General features: G+C 37.6%; 2 protein-coding genes and 1 non-coding gene across 3 annotated transcripts; all 3 read right to left on the bottom strand.

The window, feature by feature from the left end:
• Positions 1-85: 85 nt before the first annotated feature.
• On the bottom strand, positions 86-2,372 carry LOC120110884 (putative pentatricopeptide repeat-containing protein At3g11460, mitochondrial). The gene has a single exon (XM_039126820.3). It carries the CDS (start codon positions 2,075-2,077, stop codon positions 500-502), a length of 1,578 nt encoding a protein of 525 aa, XP_038982748.3. The 5' UTR covers positions 2,078-2,372; the 3' UTR covers positions 86-499.
• Positions 2,373-4,070: 1,698 nt separating this feature from the next.
• TRNAC-GCA (transfer RNA cysteine (anticodon GCA)) lies at positions 4,071-4,142 on the bottom strand. Its single transcript has one exon. It is a non-coding gene; the product is annotated as a tRNA-Cys (tRNA).
• A 2,776-nt stretch (positions 4,143-6,918) lies between these two features.
• On the bottom strand, positions 6,919-7,603 carry LOC120109633 (histone H4-like). The gene has a single exon (XM_088723404.2). The coding sequence runs from the start codon at positions 7,403-7,405 to the stop codon at positions 7,094-7,096; it is 312 nt and encodes a 103-aa protein (XP_088579530.1). The 5' UTR covers positions 7,406-7,603; the 3' UTR covers positions 6,919-7,093.
• Between the last annotated feature and the right edge of the window lie 13,017 nt (positions 7,604-20,620).

Genomic DNA, 20,620 nt, shown 5'->3' with positions numbered 1-20,620 from the left:
TAAAAACAATAATTTTGCTGATCGCCAAGCTGCAAAGGAGTTATTATAACCCGCCCACGAAAAGGAGGTAAGAGTGCTCAACCATTTCTGTTCTCCGAGATCCTTATTCCTCTATAAAAGTGCCTTGGAATATAATTTCTTACACCAAAGCAATGTAAAGTTCCACTGCACTCTGGTGTCGATCTCTTATTCTACTCTTTATACGCATGAATAAAGAAGGTCGATCGATCATCTCGGATCAAGTGCTCATCCACAATTCAATCTCTACACCTTTTTAAGGAGGCATCTCAAAATGAGGATACCAATAATAGCAAAGCCTGCATTGGAGTCTGCTAGGGACCTCTTGGTTCTGATATGTTACCATAATGACTTCTACCATCAAGCAAGGAGGTGTAATTGTTATAGTCAGCCAGTGCCATAACTTCAATGCTCATGTTTTGTGTTGGCAAGGAATTCTGCATCTTGATATAGCATCTTCAGCATGAACCTATCTGTTCAATTAAATTAAACTACATCCAGATATACCTTTTACTTTTTTTTCCTCCATCACACTTCTGATCTTCATCACCTCATCCCAACGGTCGTCACCTGCATAAATGCTCAACAAAAGCTTGTAAAATCCTGCAGCTGTCCATCCTGATCCCTCCAAGCACTCCTCAAACACCTTCCCCATCTCCAAGTGCCCATGAATTCTACAAGCTCCGAGTAGAGCCCCCACCACACTGCAGTCTGCTTCCATTGGCATCTCGCGTATAAACTTAAACGCTTCATCAATGCATCCTGCCCGTCCAATAAGATCGACCATGCTGGCATAATGCTCCATTTTCAGTAGAACACCAAACTGCGTTACCATGTAATAAAACATCTTTCGCCCTTGCGTAATCAAGCCACAATGGCTGCAGGAAGCTAAGACCAGAAGAAACCAGATGTCATCAGGAACAATGCCTCTCTTCAGCATTCCAAAGAAAGCCATTAGAGCCTCCTTCCCATATCCATGCATACCAAGGCCATTAATCATGCAACTCCATGAACAAATATTCCCTTCAGATATTTCACTGAAGACGCAACAAGCAGAACTCAGTTCTCCACATTTGGAGTACATGTCTATGAGAAGGCCTTTTACAGAAACATCCGAACCGAAACCAAGCCTTATAATATAGCCATGGATAGTCTTCCCCATATGAAGAAATGATAAGTGAGTGCCTGCTTGAAGTGAAAGCAGCATGGTAGGAATGCTGGGCTTGCAGCCTTCAGATAACATCCTCTTGAAGAGCTGAAGCACCAGTCTGGGTTTTCCGATTTGTGAATACCCGGTAATCATCGCATTCCAACTCACCACATCCTTGTTTGAAATCTCATCAAAGATCTGCTCTGCGGTATCCAATTCTCCACATTTTGCATACATGTCCAAGACTGCAGTTAATATAGCTGTCTCCCGAGACAAACCCAACATAACCACATGGGCATGAATGGATTTGCCTAGCCTGAAAGCTTTAACATGGCCGCAGATTGGTAGAACAATCATTAAGCCCACTTTATCTAAAGCCATTCCATGATGCTTCATTGAGCTACAGAGCTCCATTGCTGCTTCAGGATAACCATTTGTCCCATAACCAGAAATCATCAAATTCCACGAAACCAAATTTCTCTGGGGCATTTCGTTGAAAACCCGACGAGCAGAGGCTACAGAGCCGAATCTAGAGTACATTTCTATAGTAGAATTCATGACAAAGAGGTTGTGTTCGAAGCCACATTTTATGATGTGTGAATGGATAGACATGCCTTCGGCCATGGCTGATATGCCGACGCAGGACTTGAGCACGTAAGTGAATGTGAAGCGGTCGGGCTTTGTGTCGGAAACACGAAGATGTTGGTAGAGATCACGAGCTTTGTCAAAGAATCCATTCTTAGCCAAGTGTTTGATCCTGTGATTCAGGGATGGGATTTCTCTTTTAATGTCGGATTTGAATGAGGAATTGGATATATCGAGATAGCCGTTCCACGGAATGTGCATGGGAATTGGTTTTACCAAAAACAAAAGAGAGCTTGGAATCAGAGGTCTTTTCCGTGAAAGCATGAGAAGATCGAAGAATTACTGGATCCAATAGATTATTTACCAGTACAATATATAGAAATCAAAACTTTGTGTTAAGCTCGTAGCATTTACTTTGTCTCTAATACAGAACTAGTGAATTAAGAAAAAATAGAGAACTAGAAAGATATCTTCCACCAATATAATCAAAAGAAAAAAACACAAGCTAATATCTAAAAATGAGCACAAATGAGAGAGTTACCTGTAACGAGCAGTTGGACAGGAAATGGACTTAGAAACCTATCTATAATATATGTAATTAGTGCAAGATTTTTGAGATTGATAGGTGAAAATGCTAAAAATATTAATGGCTTTATATACTTATCGGGATTTTTTCTCTTTTTTTTTTGCTAAGACAAGTGGATCATACCTGCCGAGTACGGGTACATCCAATAAAATCGAAAAACAAAATACCTCGAAGTGTCAGGAAGAACTTCCCATCTTCAGCCCACAGAATACTACCGGAGTGACTGGCTACATAAGTAGCCACCCAGTTCGTAGCCGCATTATCGGAATTTTTTAAGGAGAAAAAACTAGAAAGAGATTGACTTTAACAAATTTAATTTAAAAGGCATAAATTAATATCTGAAAATGAAAGTATTAATTAATGTGCTCATAGCAAAATTTTATTGCTACATGTTCAAAATGGGAAGAACAAACTAAAATCTAAATTTAATAAATATAAAAAAATAGTGAATTAAGATAGCTTTTGGCACTAGTATACTTAATGGGAAAAGCAAAGATTAATGTCTTAAAGTGAAATCACAAATTGGCACAAATCGATAAGTAAAAATGAAATATATCATATTCATATTTAAAATTTAAGAACATAATTTAATATCTAAGATAAGATTAATGTGCCTGTTTTTGAGAAAGTGATAAATATGTAAGTTGAGAAAACAAAAGTTTAACAATCAAAGATTAAAAATTCAAATTCAAATGAAAGAATTAATCAACATACTTAGTGCAAAATTATGATGTTGATATATTCAGTGGAAAAATAAGCTAAAATGTAAATTTAGAAATAATTAAGAAAATAGTGAATTAGGAAAGTGTTTGGAACTAATATACTTAAAGAGAAAAACACAGATTAATATGTCAAGTTGGAAGAGCATAACACAAATTGTTAATACAAAGTTTAAATTAAAAATTAAAAAGAATCATGTTAATATCTTAAATAGAAGAACGTAATTGAGTATCTAAAATGAGATTAATGTGCAAGTTTTAGGAAAAGCGGTCAGTATGTAAGTTAAGAGAACAAGATTTTAATAACCAAAGATAAATAATTCAGATTTGAATGAGCATTAATTAACATGCTTAGCAAAACTTTGGATGCTGATATATTCAAAACTCAAAAAGAAGCTGAAATCTAAATTTAAGAAATATAAAGAAACAAATAGTGAATTAGGAAAATATTTGCCAGAAGGATAGTTGATAGAGAAAATCACATATTAATTTATTAAAGTGATAGCACATTGATGGCTAAAAATAAAGAAAACATCTTAATGTTCAAAACTAAAAGAAGAAACTGAAATCTAAATTTGAGAGATGTAAAGAATATAGTGAATTAGGAAAGTGTTGGGCACTAGAATACTTAAAAAGAAAATTCACATTAATTTATTAAAGTGAAAGCACAAATTTATAGCTAAAAATGAAGAAATCTAAAAGATATTCAAAAATAGAAAACAGATAATTGACAGTAGGAGACTTGATAAAAAAATAATATATTAATTTATTAAAGTGAGAAGCACATTGATAGCTAAAAATAAAGAAATCATCTTATTATTCAAAGCTAAAAGAAGAAATTAAAATCTAAATTTGAGAGATATAAAGAAAATAGTGAATTAGGAAAGTGTTTGGCAGTAGAATACTTAAAAAGAAAAATCACATTAATTTGTTAAAGTGGAAGCATTAATTGATAGATAAAAATGAAGAAATCTAAAAGACATTCAAAAATAGAAAACAGATAATAGTAATAAGGGCCCAACCGGGTTCGAACCGGTGACCTCTTGATCTGCAGTCAAATGCTCTACCACTGAGCTATGGACCCTCCGTTGTGCATGTCATCAACTTATTATCATTTAGTCAAAGCTATTTGAAATACATATTGATATTAAAAAGAAATGGGAAAAGAAAATTATATGTAATATTTATCATTTGTTATACGTGTCCCTACTTGACAATGAACCTTTGTTACTTTATCCAGACTTGTCCATTTGTCGGCTCCCAATTTGTGACTCAAAATATGATCTAGCCTATTTTGAAAGATCCAATGAGATCCATCTTGTCCTGATATTGGTCATTCTATCTCTGCCCAAACTTTATCACAATTATTAAAATCAATTTTCTTAGGATTTTAGATCCCTCACCAAATTTAGTTGATGCAGTTTAAACCTAACCTGGCTTGACAAAATCCAACCAATAAAAAACCTAGCCTCATGACCTAAATATGGTCAAAATTGTGAGCCATACTTGATCCATTTAACTTTGTCCAAACCAGATGAAAAAAAATTGCTAGCTAACCCATCTCAAATCAGTGTTAAACCAGGATATTATCAGCCTAAATTACTTATTTCTGCTACTAATAGCAACAAGCAATCCAACAAAAAAACGAAAATACTATCCCAGATTTAAATAGTAGGTCTAAGAGAATAATCACTACTATTATTATTACATATATAATACTTAATCTAGTTGGAATAATCACATTAATAGTTGCATTGATAGTTATCTTTGTTTTAAAATCAGAACTAATAGTTCTATTTCGGACAGTACCAACAATTACAGTGACAGTTCATTTATAATTTTATTCGTACTAATCTTTATGAGTGATGACAATCCAAAGATTCCAAACTGAAAAGGACCCTTGTGGTTTTCTTGGCTTTTAGATTGTGTGACCATCCAAGTTACCTACAGAATGGGCCTTCAGAATTATAATCAAGTGCTGAAACCATTCCAACAGACAAATCATCTGTAACAAATTCTCCATATGACCAACATTTTGGGTCAGGATAAATTGACATACATGCAACTGAAATTTCTCCAGTATAGAAGCAGCATTAAAAGGGGAAACCAATCCAAGAAAGTTTGCTTCCTTATCCAAGCCACTGAGAAAGATCAGCACCAAGTGCTTTAAGTGAATAAATCCAGTAGATCTTGTTGGTAAATCAAGCACCTGAAACATTGAACATAGAAAAGAAAAACTAAAGTAAATCTCCGTAAACCCATTAATAAACAAACTCTATGAAGATTGGAGGAAAAATTTAATGTCATCCATTATCTCTATAGTAAATCTCTGTAATGTCATCCATATAAGGTCTGGGTTGCAAATTTGCAGGCACCAGTGACCATCATAGTTCAATGGATGCAGGACCTCCCTGCTTCCCCTACGTAATATGTGCCCAATTCATACTGGTTTAGTGCCTTATGATGAAACAAGACTAGATTTCTAGAATTTTCTACGATGCTCCAGTGTCAGTTAATCCTCATCATGTACTATCAACTCTTGTTATTTCTTTCAATTCATCCCACCTATATGTGACAAATACAAACTCTGACTGCATCTTTCAATGTCAATGATTACATTACTCAACAAAGCATATCCTGCAATAAGCATAAGCATGAAAAATATTTGAATTACTACTACCATTTGTCGGGGGAATTAAAATACCTACAGCATCAAAGGATTCCAAACCTCATTAGTGCCTATGTTCTTATATATTCAGCTTGGCAAAAAAAGAACTTCTAGTTTGGTAGATCTCTTCATTTTGGCCATTGGATTTCACTGGCGAACTGCAACAGTAAGAGGTAGAGATTATTAGTCACACAGTGAGTAAAAGACAGTATCTACTTGAATGAACAAGAATCCTCGAAGATAAAATATTTTGCCCATTCATACCTTCTGAAAGCTGGCATGTTTCTCATTTATTATGTTAATCTTTCAATTCTAAAATATATTTGATAGTTTTGAAAATTGTCTCAGGACGCACTGAGCTTTGAATCAATATCATTTCCATAACCCTAATTTAAAACCATGTTAAGGGTTTGCTTTTCTATCAAATTTTAATTCAATTTGCCCATGGAACCGACCAGTGTACGATTCCATGGGTGCACAACCTATTGTTTCCTCAGGAAAATAAGGCAAAACAGAACTCTATCATCCAACATTACATCAGCAACATATCCCAGCTTGATCAAATCTGCAGGTGGGCATCGTTCATATACTTGCATATTTCATGCATCTTGAGGGTGAGATTGTGGGCTAAATTATGTTGGATGATCAATACTCCAACACACACAAGAACTCCCTGCATAATGCTTCTTGATGAGATATCAAACATAGATGAATTCATCAACACTTAATTTAAATATTTTCACAAGGTTTCAGCAGGAGAATGAAAACACAAACTCAGTCACTGATAATATCCATGCTTGGAACACTTATGAAACCATCAAACAATATGAAAGGGAAAAAGGAAGAAATGGCAGAGATTAATTAAGATAGAAGCAGAAAACAAAAGGTCAAACTAAACTATATAACAATATCCCATTACACTTCTCTTCCTCCTGGTTCCAGGTTGGAGGAGTATACACAAAAAGGGAAAACAAATTCTTTTTGGGCTTTATAATGATCGGATTTAGAATCTTAAAATCTCGGCTATATTTTTTAATCCAGGTTGCTGTAGATGAGAAAACAAGCAAATTTATCTAACAAACCACATATAAAACCACAACAGCATATAGATCAAGTAGACCATCTTACTTCCTTGAATTGAAACTTAATTATATATACTAAACTGACCAGCATCAACAAGCAATCACAGAACTGGTTTGCAAGATTAGATTTTTTTTCGTTTTTCTTCTCTATTTCATAAAAAGATGAAATGGAACATGATACTTCCATTCCAGGTAGACAACAAGAACTCACAGCATCTCGCTCACATAAGAAGCGCCCAAAACCCTAAAAATGTTTTAAAAAAACAACCACCGAATGGATGGATCTCAGCCGCCGAAGCCATAGAGAGTACGGCCCTGGCGTTTGAGAGCGTAGACAACGTCCATGGCGGTGACGGTCTTGCGGCGAGCGTGCTCGGTGTAGGTGACGGCGTCGCGGATGACGTTCTCGAGAAAGACCTTGAGAACTCCCCGGGTCTCCTCGTAAATGAGGCCACTGATGCGCTTCACGCCGCCGCGGCGGGCCAGGCGGCGGATGGCCGGCTTCGTGATGCCCTGGATATTGTCGCGGAGCACCTTCCGGTGCCGCTTCGCCCCGCCCTTGCCGAGACCCTTCCCGCCCTTCCCGCGACCTGACATGGCTGCTTTGACGAAAGGAAATTTGATTTCCTCTGAGATGATGGGAATTGGAGATGAGAAGATTAGGAGGGAGGATGGGGGAGAGTTTATAGAGCGTGGACATTGGGGTTTTGGAGGGAACGGAGCCTACTTGGGTTTCCTAGAGGCGGAAATTTGGTTTCGGCGGGCGGGGCTTGGAAAAGGATTTTAGAATGCTTTTGGGATTCATCGGTGGATATGGGTCGTTGGGTTTAGGATTGACGGTGGAGTTGGTTTCGTTTTGTACGGTGCGGATCGATGACGTGGCGGGTGGTCTACATAACAGCACGTGAGACGGTCGTTTTGCTAGAAAGCATTATGGGCTCGTTTGGTTCGCAGGAAAAGGAAGGGAAAAAGTATGGTCAACGGAAAAGTAATAAGATGCCTCTTGTTTGGTTGGAATTTTCAAAGGAGAGAGAAGGAAAAGTTGTATTCCCATAGGAATGTGATTCCCACATTTCATGGGAAAGTCTTTCCCATGAGAAACATGGGAAATTTACTTTCCCATGAGGCGGGAATCACTCCATTTTTACTTTTTCCCAAAAAGTCCCTTCAGTATTAAAGAAACATTAAAGAGGCATTAAAAACCTAATTTTTATTAAGGGCATAATAGGAATTATATATAACTTTTCTAGGAAAGCGGATGGCCAACCAAACATAAGCACCTTGGAAATTTGTCACTTTCCCATGGTCAACCAAACATGCCAAAAGTATTTTCCTAGGCATCCTCTTCCTAGGAATTTGTTTCCCAGGAATCATATTCCTAGGAAAGAAAATGCTTCCCGCGAACCAAACGAGCCCTATAAGAAAGTCTGTTAGATGAAATCAACGCCAGGGGTTTGCGCCTGGTGCGATCGAGTACCTAGCTGCTTCAATTGTCGTGCAACTAAGTGTAATTTTTCCTGAACACCTGGTGTGCTGCATTGACGGCGGATCGTGCCAGCAATGCACCGGAGGGATGGGATCGGCAGCCGGCGAGGGCCGGCGTGCGAGTGCAGCCAAAAGCCCAGCGAGGGGTGTGGCGAGACCTCCTTCGGGGGTGGTTGGGACCACCCCATCGTGGTCAATGGTGGCGTAGGGCCCACCCCAACATGGACCAACCACCGTATCACAGAGAAGGAGCTGCGAGTGCTCCAACGCCACTTCACCAAGGTGTTGGAGCTGTCAGCCGATCGGATGGGGAAGACTTGAACTTCTGTCCAAAAAATTTGAGATGAAAAAATATACGTGAAGTCGCTAATGTTATCAACATTGAAATTCATAAGGGTAACTCTTTAGGGTTTCTTTTGGACTATCTCAAAGATCTTACATCTTTATAGTGTTAAAAAAAAATCACGATGTAAATATGATCATCCGAGATTGCTCTTAATGTAAAGGTTGACAAACTACATAAGCCACAACATCAAAGAAATGAATTTGAGAGAGAAAATTAGGTATCTACCCTATGCATATGTTTTAAGAGTTTAAATTATGCTAGGTTTGTGAAAGTGAATCCTAGGTTCTTCGGTGTTAAGCATGCTGATTTTTTTTTTTTTTTTGAAAACCATGGCTGAACCTGATCGGGTTGCCTACGTACCCCTTCATAAGGGGGATCAAGTCATACGTAATTCTTTTTAAGTTTCAAAAACGCAGCGGAAAAATAAATCAAACAATTTAATTCATGCATGCTTACAAAATCAAATCTAGAAATCAGCACATTAAGGGCTCGTTTGGTTCGCGGGAAGCATTTTCCTTCCTAGGAATATGATTCCTGGGAAACAAATTCCTAGGAAGAGGATGCCTAGGAAAGTATTTTTGGCATGTTTGGTTGACCATGGGAAAGTGACAAATTTCCAAGGTGCTTATGTTTGGTTGGCCATCCACTTTCCTAGGAAAGTTATATATAATTCCTATTATGCCCTTAATAAAAATTAGGTTTTTAATGCCTCTTTAATGCTTCTTTAATACTGAAGGGACTTTTTGGGAAAAAGTAAAAATGAAGTGATTCCCGCCTCATGGGAAAGTAACTTTCCCATGTTTCTCATGGGAAAGACTTTCCCATGAAATGTGGGAATCACATTCCCATGGGAATACAACTTTCCCTTCTCTCTCCTTTGAAAACTCCAACCAAACAAGAGGCATCTCATTACTTTCCCGTTGACCACACTTTCCCCCCTTCTTTTCCCGCGAACCAAACGAGCCCTAAGAACACATAGGATTATGCCGGAATTATTTAAACAATTATGCTAAAACTTTCATGCATGATTAACTATCAGATCTGAAACTTAAAAACTCTATTCCAATTAATCTCCGAATATCCATTGAATGGATTCTGGAGATATCTCCGTGAGGAGCCCCAAAAGAGGGTAAAACCTCGGAGAATCGGACCTAGATCTTGACACCATAATAAAAGATTAATGTAGGATTAATACCTTTTATGATGGATGAAGCTTGTGGATCTGATCCTCGACTTCGCAGCCACGCACACGAATGGCCTCTACGAGAAGTCCACGCGAAGTTCTTGAAGAGATCCAATCCTGCGGAAGTGCTAGCTTGCGCAGAATTTCTTGAGGCTGAAATTTGATCTTCCCAACGCTATCAACTTTTGATCCGCCTTCTTGGAAGAACTTGGAGAAAAGGTTTAAAGAGATTGAAGAGGATTTAGATCTGATCTAAAGACTCTTATCAGGGACCCCTAACACTAATGGCATGATGGACTTAGAGGAGGAAGAAATCGGCTAGATTGAATGCAGAATTTTTCCACGCATGAACTAGGGTTCCTCTCTTTCCTTTTCCCTTTTTTCTTCTTCTTTTTCTCTCTTTTTTTTCTTGAATTCGACCACCAGCTGATGGAGGTCCTTTTAATGTTGCTCTCTCACCTAACTTCATGCCAACCATCCCATATTTGTGGAGGATTTTGTGGGGTTTTGAATTCAAAATTCAAAATTCAAGTTCATGTGCCATTACATGATGAAGCTTGATCTAATCTAAACCATTCATCATGTTGCCACTTTCCTCTTTCAATTTCGAAATTTCCATGCCCCCAATCAGATTAGAGGGTCACGTGGTGATTTTGTGGTGATTAAATTCGAAATTCAACCTTAATTAGAAGTGAGATAAAGATAAGGATGACATATGTCATGAAGAGAGAGAATTTGATCTTATTCAATTCTTTTCATGAATTTATCTCTCCATTTCGACCCATCTAATGATGAAAGAGGTCCCTGATGTTGCCAAGTGTCCCATGGCACCATTAAATAAATTAAATTAATTATTAATCATATTAAAAATCAATTTATGGCGCCTTGCATGGATATGTGACAAGTGGATTTCAAGATCCGAATAGTTTCAGATCAAACCCATTTAATTTAATTAAATCCTAACAATTAGAATGATCCAATTACCATGGGTTGAACCTAATCCAATTAGGTCAATCCCTAATTAAGCACAAATTTAATCTAATTTAATTTGGCCAACCTAAGTTCTCTTGATTCAGACCTAATCCAATCAGGTCAAAAAACCTGATTGAGCCCAGAATTGAATCTAATTCAATTTGGCTCATCCTTAGTCTAATTACTCAATCCAATTGAGTTCATTAGCAATCTAATTACTAATCAATCCTCCGATAATTACTTTAATTATTTTATAAGATAATTTGCCAATCGAATTGACCAAATTACCCCTGAATGATTCTTAATCATTCATCAGCCTTCTTGATCAATCAGGAATCTTCTATGCGTGTGACCTCATAGGTTCGAACCTAAGCCGGTAGTATAGGAACGACTTCCTACACTAATCGATGTGACCATCTAGCAATGGTACCCGACGTCCAGATAGGCCGAATATATGCGAAGCAAATATTCTGGAACCTTGAACTATGGTTACTGTATAATTCAATCCCTTTGACTCCTAATGCCAGGATGACTTAGAGCTCACTGTCAACCCTATAATTAGTACATCCATTATGTGATTAACTTTAGATATCCCGTGACTCCTCACTGGGATTATCCTGGCCAAGGTTTTGCTAAATTAATCACAAGACATTATCTCCTGTTTTCAAGAGGGGTCAATTCCATCTCGACTCACAACTGACTACGCAAGTACTTGACTGCACCCAGTGACCTTCCATCACTGAATTAGAAATCCAGGTAGTCCGGTACCAAAGTACAATGAGTTGCTTGCTAGTCACAAGTTGCGGTCTCAGGTCAGAGGGCCAAACTTATACCCATATCCACTCGAAACATCTCTTGACAGTAAAGCGTTCCGAAATTGGTCACGTTCAGTGAAATATACTCCTACACTTCACCTGTGTGGCATACCAGTGTCTCCACACTCCTTGGTTAAGAGGACAACCAACGTATATGTCACACAACGACCTAATCTTGATAATGCTATCGTCCTTGTAACAACATATCATTTGGTCGCGAACTAGTTTAAGGACTCGAAGATAAATCCTCCTTTATCATTAATAAGTCCTAAGGACTTCATCATATAAGAGTTCCTTTGAAGATGTAAAATGATGAATTAATGCCAAAAAATACTTTATTGATTTGTCAATTCATTTAATCATCAACATGCTGACGATTGACATTTAGGATACAATTCCCAACAACTCCCACTTAGCCTAAAGCCAATCGGCACAGTATCTAATACCCATCTTCGACTTGTGTTCGTTGAACTCTTTAATGCCGAGGACTTTGGTAAATGAGTCAGCCAGATTTTCTTTTGTGTCAATCTTCTGAAGATCAATATCACCTCGTTCTATAATCTCTCGAACCAGATGATAGTGTCGCAGAATATGCTTGGTCCGCTGATGTGCTTTAGGTTCCTTTGCCTGAGCTATGGCTCCAGTGTTATCACAAAATATAGGAACTGGACCATCAATGGAAGGTGCCACTCCCAGCTCAGTGATGAACTTGCGCAACCATACGGCTTCCTTGGCTGCATCAGATGCTGCGATGTATTCTGCTTCACATGTAGAATCTGCCACTGTATGCTGCTTGGAACTCTTTCAGCAGATGGCCCCACCCTTAAGAGTAAAGATATATCCCGACACACTCTTGCTATCATCTTGATCTGACTGAAAACTTGAGTCGGTATATCCCTCAAGTTTTAAGTCAGAATCACCGTAGACCAGCCACTGATCTTTAGTATTTCTCAAATACTTAAGGATGGTTTTTACAAACTTCCAGTGGTTGCTACCTGGATCAGACTGGTATCTGCTCACTACTCCTAGTGAGTATGCCACGTCTGGTCTAGTACATGTCATGGCATACATTATAGATCCTACTGCCGAAGCATATGGAATTCTATCCATACTCTCTCTTTCTTGAGAGGTTGTCGGACAATCCCTTTTAGAGAGGTTAATTCCATGGCCCATTGGAAGATAGCCTTTCTTGGAATTAATCATACTGAACCTCTTCAGTATAGTATCAATGTATGTGGATTGGGATAATCCAAGCAATCTTTTAGATCTATCTCTATAGATCTTCATCCCTAGGATGTAAGATGCTTCTCCCAAATCCTTCATGGCAAATTGAGATGATAGCTAAACCTTTATTCCTTGTAATGCAGGAATGTCATTCCCGATTAAAAGAATGTCATCCACATACAAAACAAGAAATATGATAACTGAACCATTTGCCCATTTATAAATGCAAGGTTTCTCTTCATTCTTAATGAAGCCATATGATTTGATCACCTTATCAAATCGTATGTTCCAACTCCGTGGAGCTTGCTTTAATCCATAAATGGATTTTTGAAGCTTGCACACCTTAGACTCATCTGCAGATATAAAATCTTCAGGTTGCATCATATACACCTCCTCTTCTAAATCTCCATTTAGAAAAGCGGTTTTAACATCCATCTGCTAGATCTCATAATCTAAGTATGCTGCTATCGCAAGCATAATCCGAATGGATTTGAGCATTGCCACAGGAGAAAATGTCTCGTCATAGTCAATACCATAACATTGACGATATCCCTTGGCAACCAGACGGGCTTTATAAGTCTCTACTTTTCCGTCTGCGCCCCGTTTTCTTTTGAAAATTCACTTACACCCTATGGGTTTAATCCCTTCGGGTGGGTCAACTAATGTCCATACATCATTGACCTTCATGGATTTCAATTCGGATTGCATGGCTCCAAGCCATTTATTAGAGTCATACCTCTGCATTGCATCCATATATGTGATCGGATCCTTATCATTTTCATCAAGTTCGATAGGATCCCTGTCCCGGACCAAGAAACCGTAGTATCTATCCGGCTGACGTGGTACTCTACCCGATCGCCTTAATGGTGCATCTAATATGGGTTCTGGATCTGATCTAATCAAATTCGACTCAACTAGTTCAGTAGATGGTATCGAATCTTCTACATGTTGAACTTCCCTAAGCTCAACATTAGAGCTTTTAGTTCCTTCACTAAGGAATTCTTTCTCTAAGAAAACAGCTCTATTGCTTACGAATAACTTTTGTTCTTTAGCAAAGTAAAAGTAATATCCTTTAGTTTCTTTAGGATAACCAACAAAGAAACATTTGTCAGACTTTGGTTCAATTTTGTCTGTCTTCAAACGTTTGACGTACGCCGAACACCCCCAAACCCTAAGGTGAGAGAGCATCGGCTTACGTCCAGTCCACATCTCATGTGGTGTTTTATTTACAGACTTACTTGGAACCTTATTTAGAATGTAGCAGGCTGACTCAAGAGCATATCCCCAAAAGGATATAGGCAGATCAGCAAACCCCATCATGGATCGAACCATGTCTAACAGAGTTCGATTTCTTCTTTCTGATACACCGTTATACTGTGGTGTACCAGGAGGAGTCCATTGAGAGAGAATCCCATTTTCTCCTAGATATGTCAAAAACTCACTGGTGAGGTATTCACCTCCTCGATCTAATCGAAGAGTTTTAATACTCTTTCTAGTTTGTTTTTCTACTTCATTACGATATAATTTGAACATTTCAAATGATTCAGATTTATGTCTCATTAAATAGACATAACCATACCTAGAAAGGTCGTCTGTAAACGTAATAAAATATGAATACCCACCTCTAGCATTTGTGCTCATTGGCCCACATACATCAGAATGTACAAGGGTCAATAAGTCACTGGCTCGTTCACCTTTTCCGATAAAAGGTGATTTAGTCATCTTACCAAGAAGACATGACTCACAGGTTGTCAATAATTCACAATCATTAACATTGAGGATTCCCTCTTTACTTAACCTGTTCATCCTATTCTTGTTAATATGACCTAGCCTATGATGCCAAAGGTAGACATCTGTGATATTATCTATTCTAGGACGCTTACTTGACGTGTACATTACATTAACAGGTTGTGATAACAAGTAGATGCCATTGCTCAATTGTCCATTCATTACAGTAACACCATTCATAATGATATCACAAGAACATTTCTTTATTGAAATTTCATAACCGTTCATGGCCAAAAGGCCTACGGAAATTACATTCAATAAGAATGTAGGACAATAGTGACAATCACTCAAAACAATTAAATGAGAATTGAAAATAAGTTTGAGATTTTCTAAAGCTAGAACTGGAACAGATCTTCCATCTCCAACATTCAGAAATCTCTCGCTGTTTTCAAATCTCTCATTGACCTGAAGTCCTTGCAACGAATTGCATATATTAAACGGACTTCCAGTATCTAATACCCAGGTCGAATTATCACATATAGAGAAATTACAAGGTGTTATCATATAAATATCTTGATCAGCAACTGATTGCCCTTTTCTCTTGCTTAGCCTGTTCGGGTCAAGTGAGGTAAGGTACTGAGGACAATTCCTCTTCCAATGCCTCTGCTTCTTACAATAGAAGCATTCTGCCTGACTTTGGTCATCCTTAATTCTTTTGGTCTGACTATGCTGAGTTTTCAGCTTTCTATACCAATTATTGAAGTTGGGACCAGTCAACTTGTCATTATCCAATAATGAGCGAAGTGACAAACTTGTGGCCATTTCTACATAAAAGAAAATTTGGCTATTAGTATATGAATTGACTAAACACAGTAGACTTGGACTTTAGTCTAAAGATACTCCCACTATTTTATACAAATTGGTAGCCTCTACCTCCAATTCGAAAAATTACTCCTAATTCTTTAGTGGGCACTAGAACCCAATAGATCGCATATAGGCCCGAGTGTGGCTCGGCTAACCCATATGCACCTATTGGTAGGTTCTAAACCAGTTGCTTCACCAAGCAACTTCTAGTGATAATTTTGCCCTAGGTTCTTCGGCAGGTGTGTGGCGCCTCCACCGAATACCCTAGTCAGGTCCAACCATTAAATGATAGGGTTAAGTCTAATCAACTAATAGACGATCAAGCCCGAGTGTGGCTCGGCTCACCTGACCGCCTATTGAAGGTACACTTAACTCATCATATATTGAATGACAATTCCAATGCTTGATAAGTACCAGGCATGTCGCGCCTCCATCAAAACATTGGACCCATTATCACCCAACTTAATGGGAGGCTATGACCTAGTTATCCCCATAACCATTTCATTTTAAGGACCTAATAATTTTAGAGGATTTCTTAATTAGGATAGATAAGAAGATCCGGTTAGTCTAATTTCTCCCACTGACTTCACCAAATCAGATTAGACTCAAACCGATTAAGGAGGCACCTAAATCAGTCAAACTGATTTTTCTTATAGGCATGGGCTAACTCGAATCATTAAGTGATCCAATCAAAATGTGATTGACCATGTCGGCCAGGTAAGTGAGATCGGTGGAAGGGATATGCCATTAACTCGACAAAGACGAATCAGTGCGAGTAGCTCCCAATTAAAAACCACCGGTCAAAACTGCCAAACTTACCTTAGACACCGACTGGTTAATCAATTTCGATTTGATTACTCAAATGACTCGGGCTACACCTCTGAGCCTAAATCAAGTTCCATCTTGGTCTAATCAAAGACATGGACTTAATCCATCTACAACTATTGTAAATTGACCTAGAATTTCCTTGACCTAATCTAATTACTACTTAATTAGATTTGATCAATTAATTCTATTTGTCCATGTATGATTCTAACCTTAGGTCTAACCCAATCCTAGAAACTTGATTCAAGCTAACCCATATGCCCAAATAATTATGCAATGTCAATTAATTGAGTTACAATTCTATTTCATAACACTTAATTCTCAATTAAGTTTAGACTTATGAAAGTTTTGATCATTGCATATTTATTTTTAATTACATATTAATTACAATCTTTCAGTTCTTAAAACATATTTTCAGACCTGAGTTTTTGTAATTAATCACATGTAATCAGATTTAATTCATGTTTAAGTCATTATATTTAATGTTCATGCATCACATATACATAACAACATGAATTAATACAAACAACATACATCTTATGTATTTGTTTTTTCACTTTTATTTTCAGATCTGATTTGTTCATTAAAATCAGAGATCATATGAATCATAAATTTTATTTAGATCTAATCTAAACAATATTATGATTTCAGATTTATTTATGTTACAAATCTTAACACAAACATGCATCATATGCATCCAAAATTTCAGATCTAGTTAATCATGCATAATCAGCAATTAAATCAATCATAAAAAATACTTTAGATCTAATCTAAGCATGCTCATGATTTCAGATTTAATTACAAAAATTAAAACATAAAAGTTTAAACATGAACCTGGCTCTGATACCACTGATAGGAGGGGGAGTCTCCACTCCTACATGGGTTCGGTCCTATTAAAAATAGGGTGACACCCATGTATACCTATCAGAGCACGCATCTCTATACGCATCCGGACGGAGAGCCACGCTTCGTCACACGATCACGCGTGAGAGTTTCCAGAGATCGGTCACAACTCTTGGACCTTTGCTCTGATACCACTGAAAGTGAATCCTAGGTTCTTCGGTGTTAAGCATGCTGCTTTTTTTTTTTTTGAAAATCATGGCTGAACCTGATCGGGTTGCCTACGTACCCCTTCATAAGGGGGATCAAGTCATACGTAGTTCTTTTTAAGTTTCAAAAACGCAGCGAAAAAATGAATCAAACAATTTAATTCATGCATGCTTACAAGATCAAATCTAGAAATCAGCACATTAAGAACACATAGGATTATGCCGGAATCGTTTAAACAATTATGCTAAAACTTTCATGCATGATTAACTATCAGATCTGAAACTTAAAAACTTTATTCCAATTAATCTCCGAATATCCATTGAATGGATTCTGGAGATATCTCCGTGAGGAGCCCCAAAAGAGGGTAAAACCTCGGGGAATCGGACCTAGATCTTGACACCATAATAAAAGATTAATATAGGATTAATACCTTTTATGATGGATGAAGCTTGTGGATCTGATCCTCGACTTCGCAGCCACGCACACGAATGGCCTCTACGAGAAGTCCACGTGAAGTTCTTGAAGAGATCCAATCCTGCGAAAGTGCTAGCTTGCGCAGAATTTCTTGAGGCTGAAATTTGATCTTCCCAACGCTATCAACTTTTGATCCGCCTTCTTGGAAGAACTTGGAGGAAAGGTTTAAAGGGATTGAAGAGGATTTAGATCTGATCTAAAGACTCTTATCAGGGACCCCTAACACTAATGGCACGATGGACTTAGAGGAGGAAGAAATCGGCTAGATTGAATGCAGAATTTTTCCACGCATGAACTAGGGTTCCTCTCTTTTCTTTTCCCTTTTTTCTTCTTCTTTTTCTCTCTTTTTTTTCTTGAATTCGACCACCAGCTGATGGAGGTCCTTTTAATATTGCTCTCCCACCTAACTTCATGCCAACCATCCTATATTGGTGGAGGATTTTGTGGGGTTTTGAATTTTGAATTCAAAATTCAAGTTCATGTGCCATTACATGATGAAGCTTGATCTAATCTAAACCATTCATCATGTTGCCACTTCTCTCTTTCAATTTCGAAATTCCCATGCCCCCAATCAGATTAGAGGGTCATGTGGTGATTTTGTGATGATTAAATTCGAAATTCAACCTTAATTAGAAGTGAGATAAAGATAAGGATGACATATGTCATGAAGAGAGAGAATTTGATCTTATCCAATTCTTTTCATGAATTTATCTCTCCATTTCGACCCATCTAATGATGAAAGAGGTCCCTGATGTTGCCAAGTGTCCCATGGCACCATTAAATAAATTAAATTAATTATTAATCATATTAAAAATCAATTTATGGCGCCTTGCATGGATATGTGACAAGTGGATTTCAAGATCCGAACAGTTTCAGATCAAACCCATTTAATTTAATTAAATCCTAACAATTAGAATGATCCAATTACCATGGGTTGAACCTAATCCAATTAGGTCAATCCCTAATTAAGCACAAATTTAATCTAATTTAATTTGGTCAACCTAAGTCCTCTTGATTCAGACCTAATCCAATCAGGTCAAAAAACTTGATTGAGCCCAAAATTGAATCTAATTCAATTTGGCTCATCCTTAGTCTAATTACTCAATCCAATTGAGTTCATTAGCAATCTAATTACTAATCAATCCTCCGATAATTACTTTAATTATTTTATAAGATAATTTGCCAATCGAATTGACCAAATTACCCCTGAATGATTCTTAATCATTCATCAGCCTTCTTGATCAATCAGGAATCTTCTATGCGTGTGACCTCATAGGTTCGAACCTAAGCCGGTAGTATAGGAACGACTTCCTACACTAATCGATGTGACCATCTAGCAATGGTACCCGACGTCCAGATAGGCCGAATATATGCGAAGCAAATATTCTGGAACCTTGAACTATGGTTACTGTATAATTCAATCCCTTTGACTCCTAATGCCAGGATGACTTAGAGCTCACTGTCAACCCTATAATTAGTACATCCATTATGTGATTAACTTTAGATATCCCGTGACTCCTCACTGGGATTACCCTGGCCAAGGTTTTGCTAAATTAATCACAAGACATTATCTCCTGTTTTTAGGAGGGGTCAATTCCATCTCGACTCACAACTGACTACGCAAGTACTTGACTGCACCCAGTGACCTTCCGTCACTGAATTAGAAATCCAGGCAGCCCGGTACCAAAGTACAATGAGTTGCTTGCTAGTCACAAGTTGCGGTCTCAGGTCAGAGGGCCAAACTTATACCCATATCCACTCGGAACATCTCTTGACAGTAGAGCGTTCCGAAATTGGTCACGTTCAGTGAAATATACTCCTACACTTCACCTGTGTGGCATACCAGTGTCTCCACACTCCTTGGTTAAGAGGACAACCAACATATATGTCACACAACGACCTAATCTTGATAATGCTGTCGTCCTTGTAACAACATATCATTTGGTCGCGAACTAGTTTAAGGACTCGAAGATAAATCCTCCTTTATCATTAATAAGTCCTAAGGACTTCATCATATAAGAGTTCATTTGAAGATGTAAAATGATGAATTAATGCCAAAAAATACTTTATTGATTTGTCAATTCATTTAATCATCAACATGCTGACGATTGACATTTAGGATACAATTCCCAACAGTTTGTACCCATTTAGACATTGGTTTTGTTGTATGAATGCTTAGACAGTGTCAATATAATCTAAGAGTGAAAAATTGGAAAGCTGCAAAGAAGGTTACATCATCAACATAGCACAAAAGACTACATGCTCGTATAAAGATAGTCAAATTATCTTGAAATTATTGACCACTTGGACTCTAACTTCGCTCGAGGCATAAATAGTAGGAATTAGTCTACCACCGGATATATCTTCCTACTTACAAGATGTGCAATATAATGGATAAGTACAAAATAATAAAGTCTTATCACTACAACTATTATGGAGGCAGAGTATGTAGCCTATTATGAGGCTTCCTCGTAAGTCATTTAGTTGCAAAATTTTATTATAGGACTTTAAGTTGTTGATTGTATTAGCAAACTATTAAAGATATATTGTGATAGTAATTCTCTACTTAATGAGGTTCTCCCAGCATATGAAGAGCACGGATAATTGCAGGCATATTGATGCTAAGTATTTAGCTCTCTGTGAAAGAATGAAAAAGAATATAATGTCTGTTGAATATATTCATGCCCGTGATTGTAGATCCAATAACTAAAGAACTTGCTTCTGAGATTTTCAAGAACCATGTGAGTCAAATGGGGCTCATTAGTACTTTCTATGAATAATATTCATTGGACACTATGTAAACTGATCCTGTTTGGTTTCATAATGAAGTTCATTTTACTCTATTT

The sequence above is a fragment of the Phoenix dactylifera genome, chromosome 6 (genome assembly GCF_051530095.1).
Source record: "Phoenix dactylifera cultivar Ajwa chromosome 6, Ajwa_hap1_PhDact_Kaust_v1.1, whole genome shotgun sequence".
Lineage (NCBI taxonomy): Eukaryota > Viridiplantae > Streptophyta > Magnoliopsida > Arecales > Arecaceae > Phoenix > Phoenix dactylifera.
The sequence above is the reverse complement of the archived record's forward strand: the minus strand, read 5'-3'. Positions and strand labels throughout refer to the sequence as shown.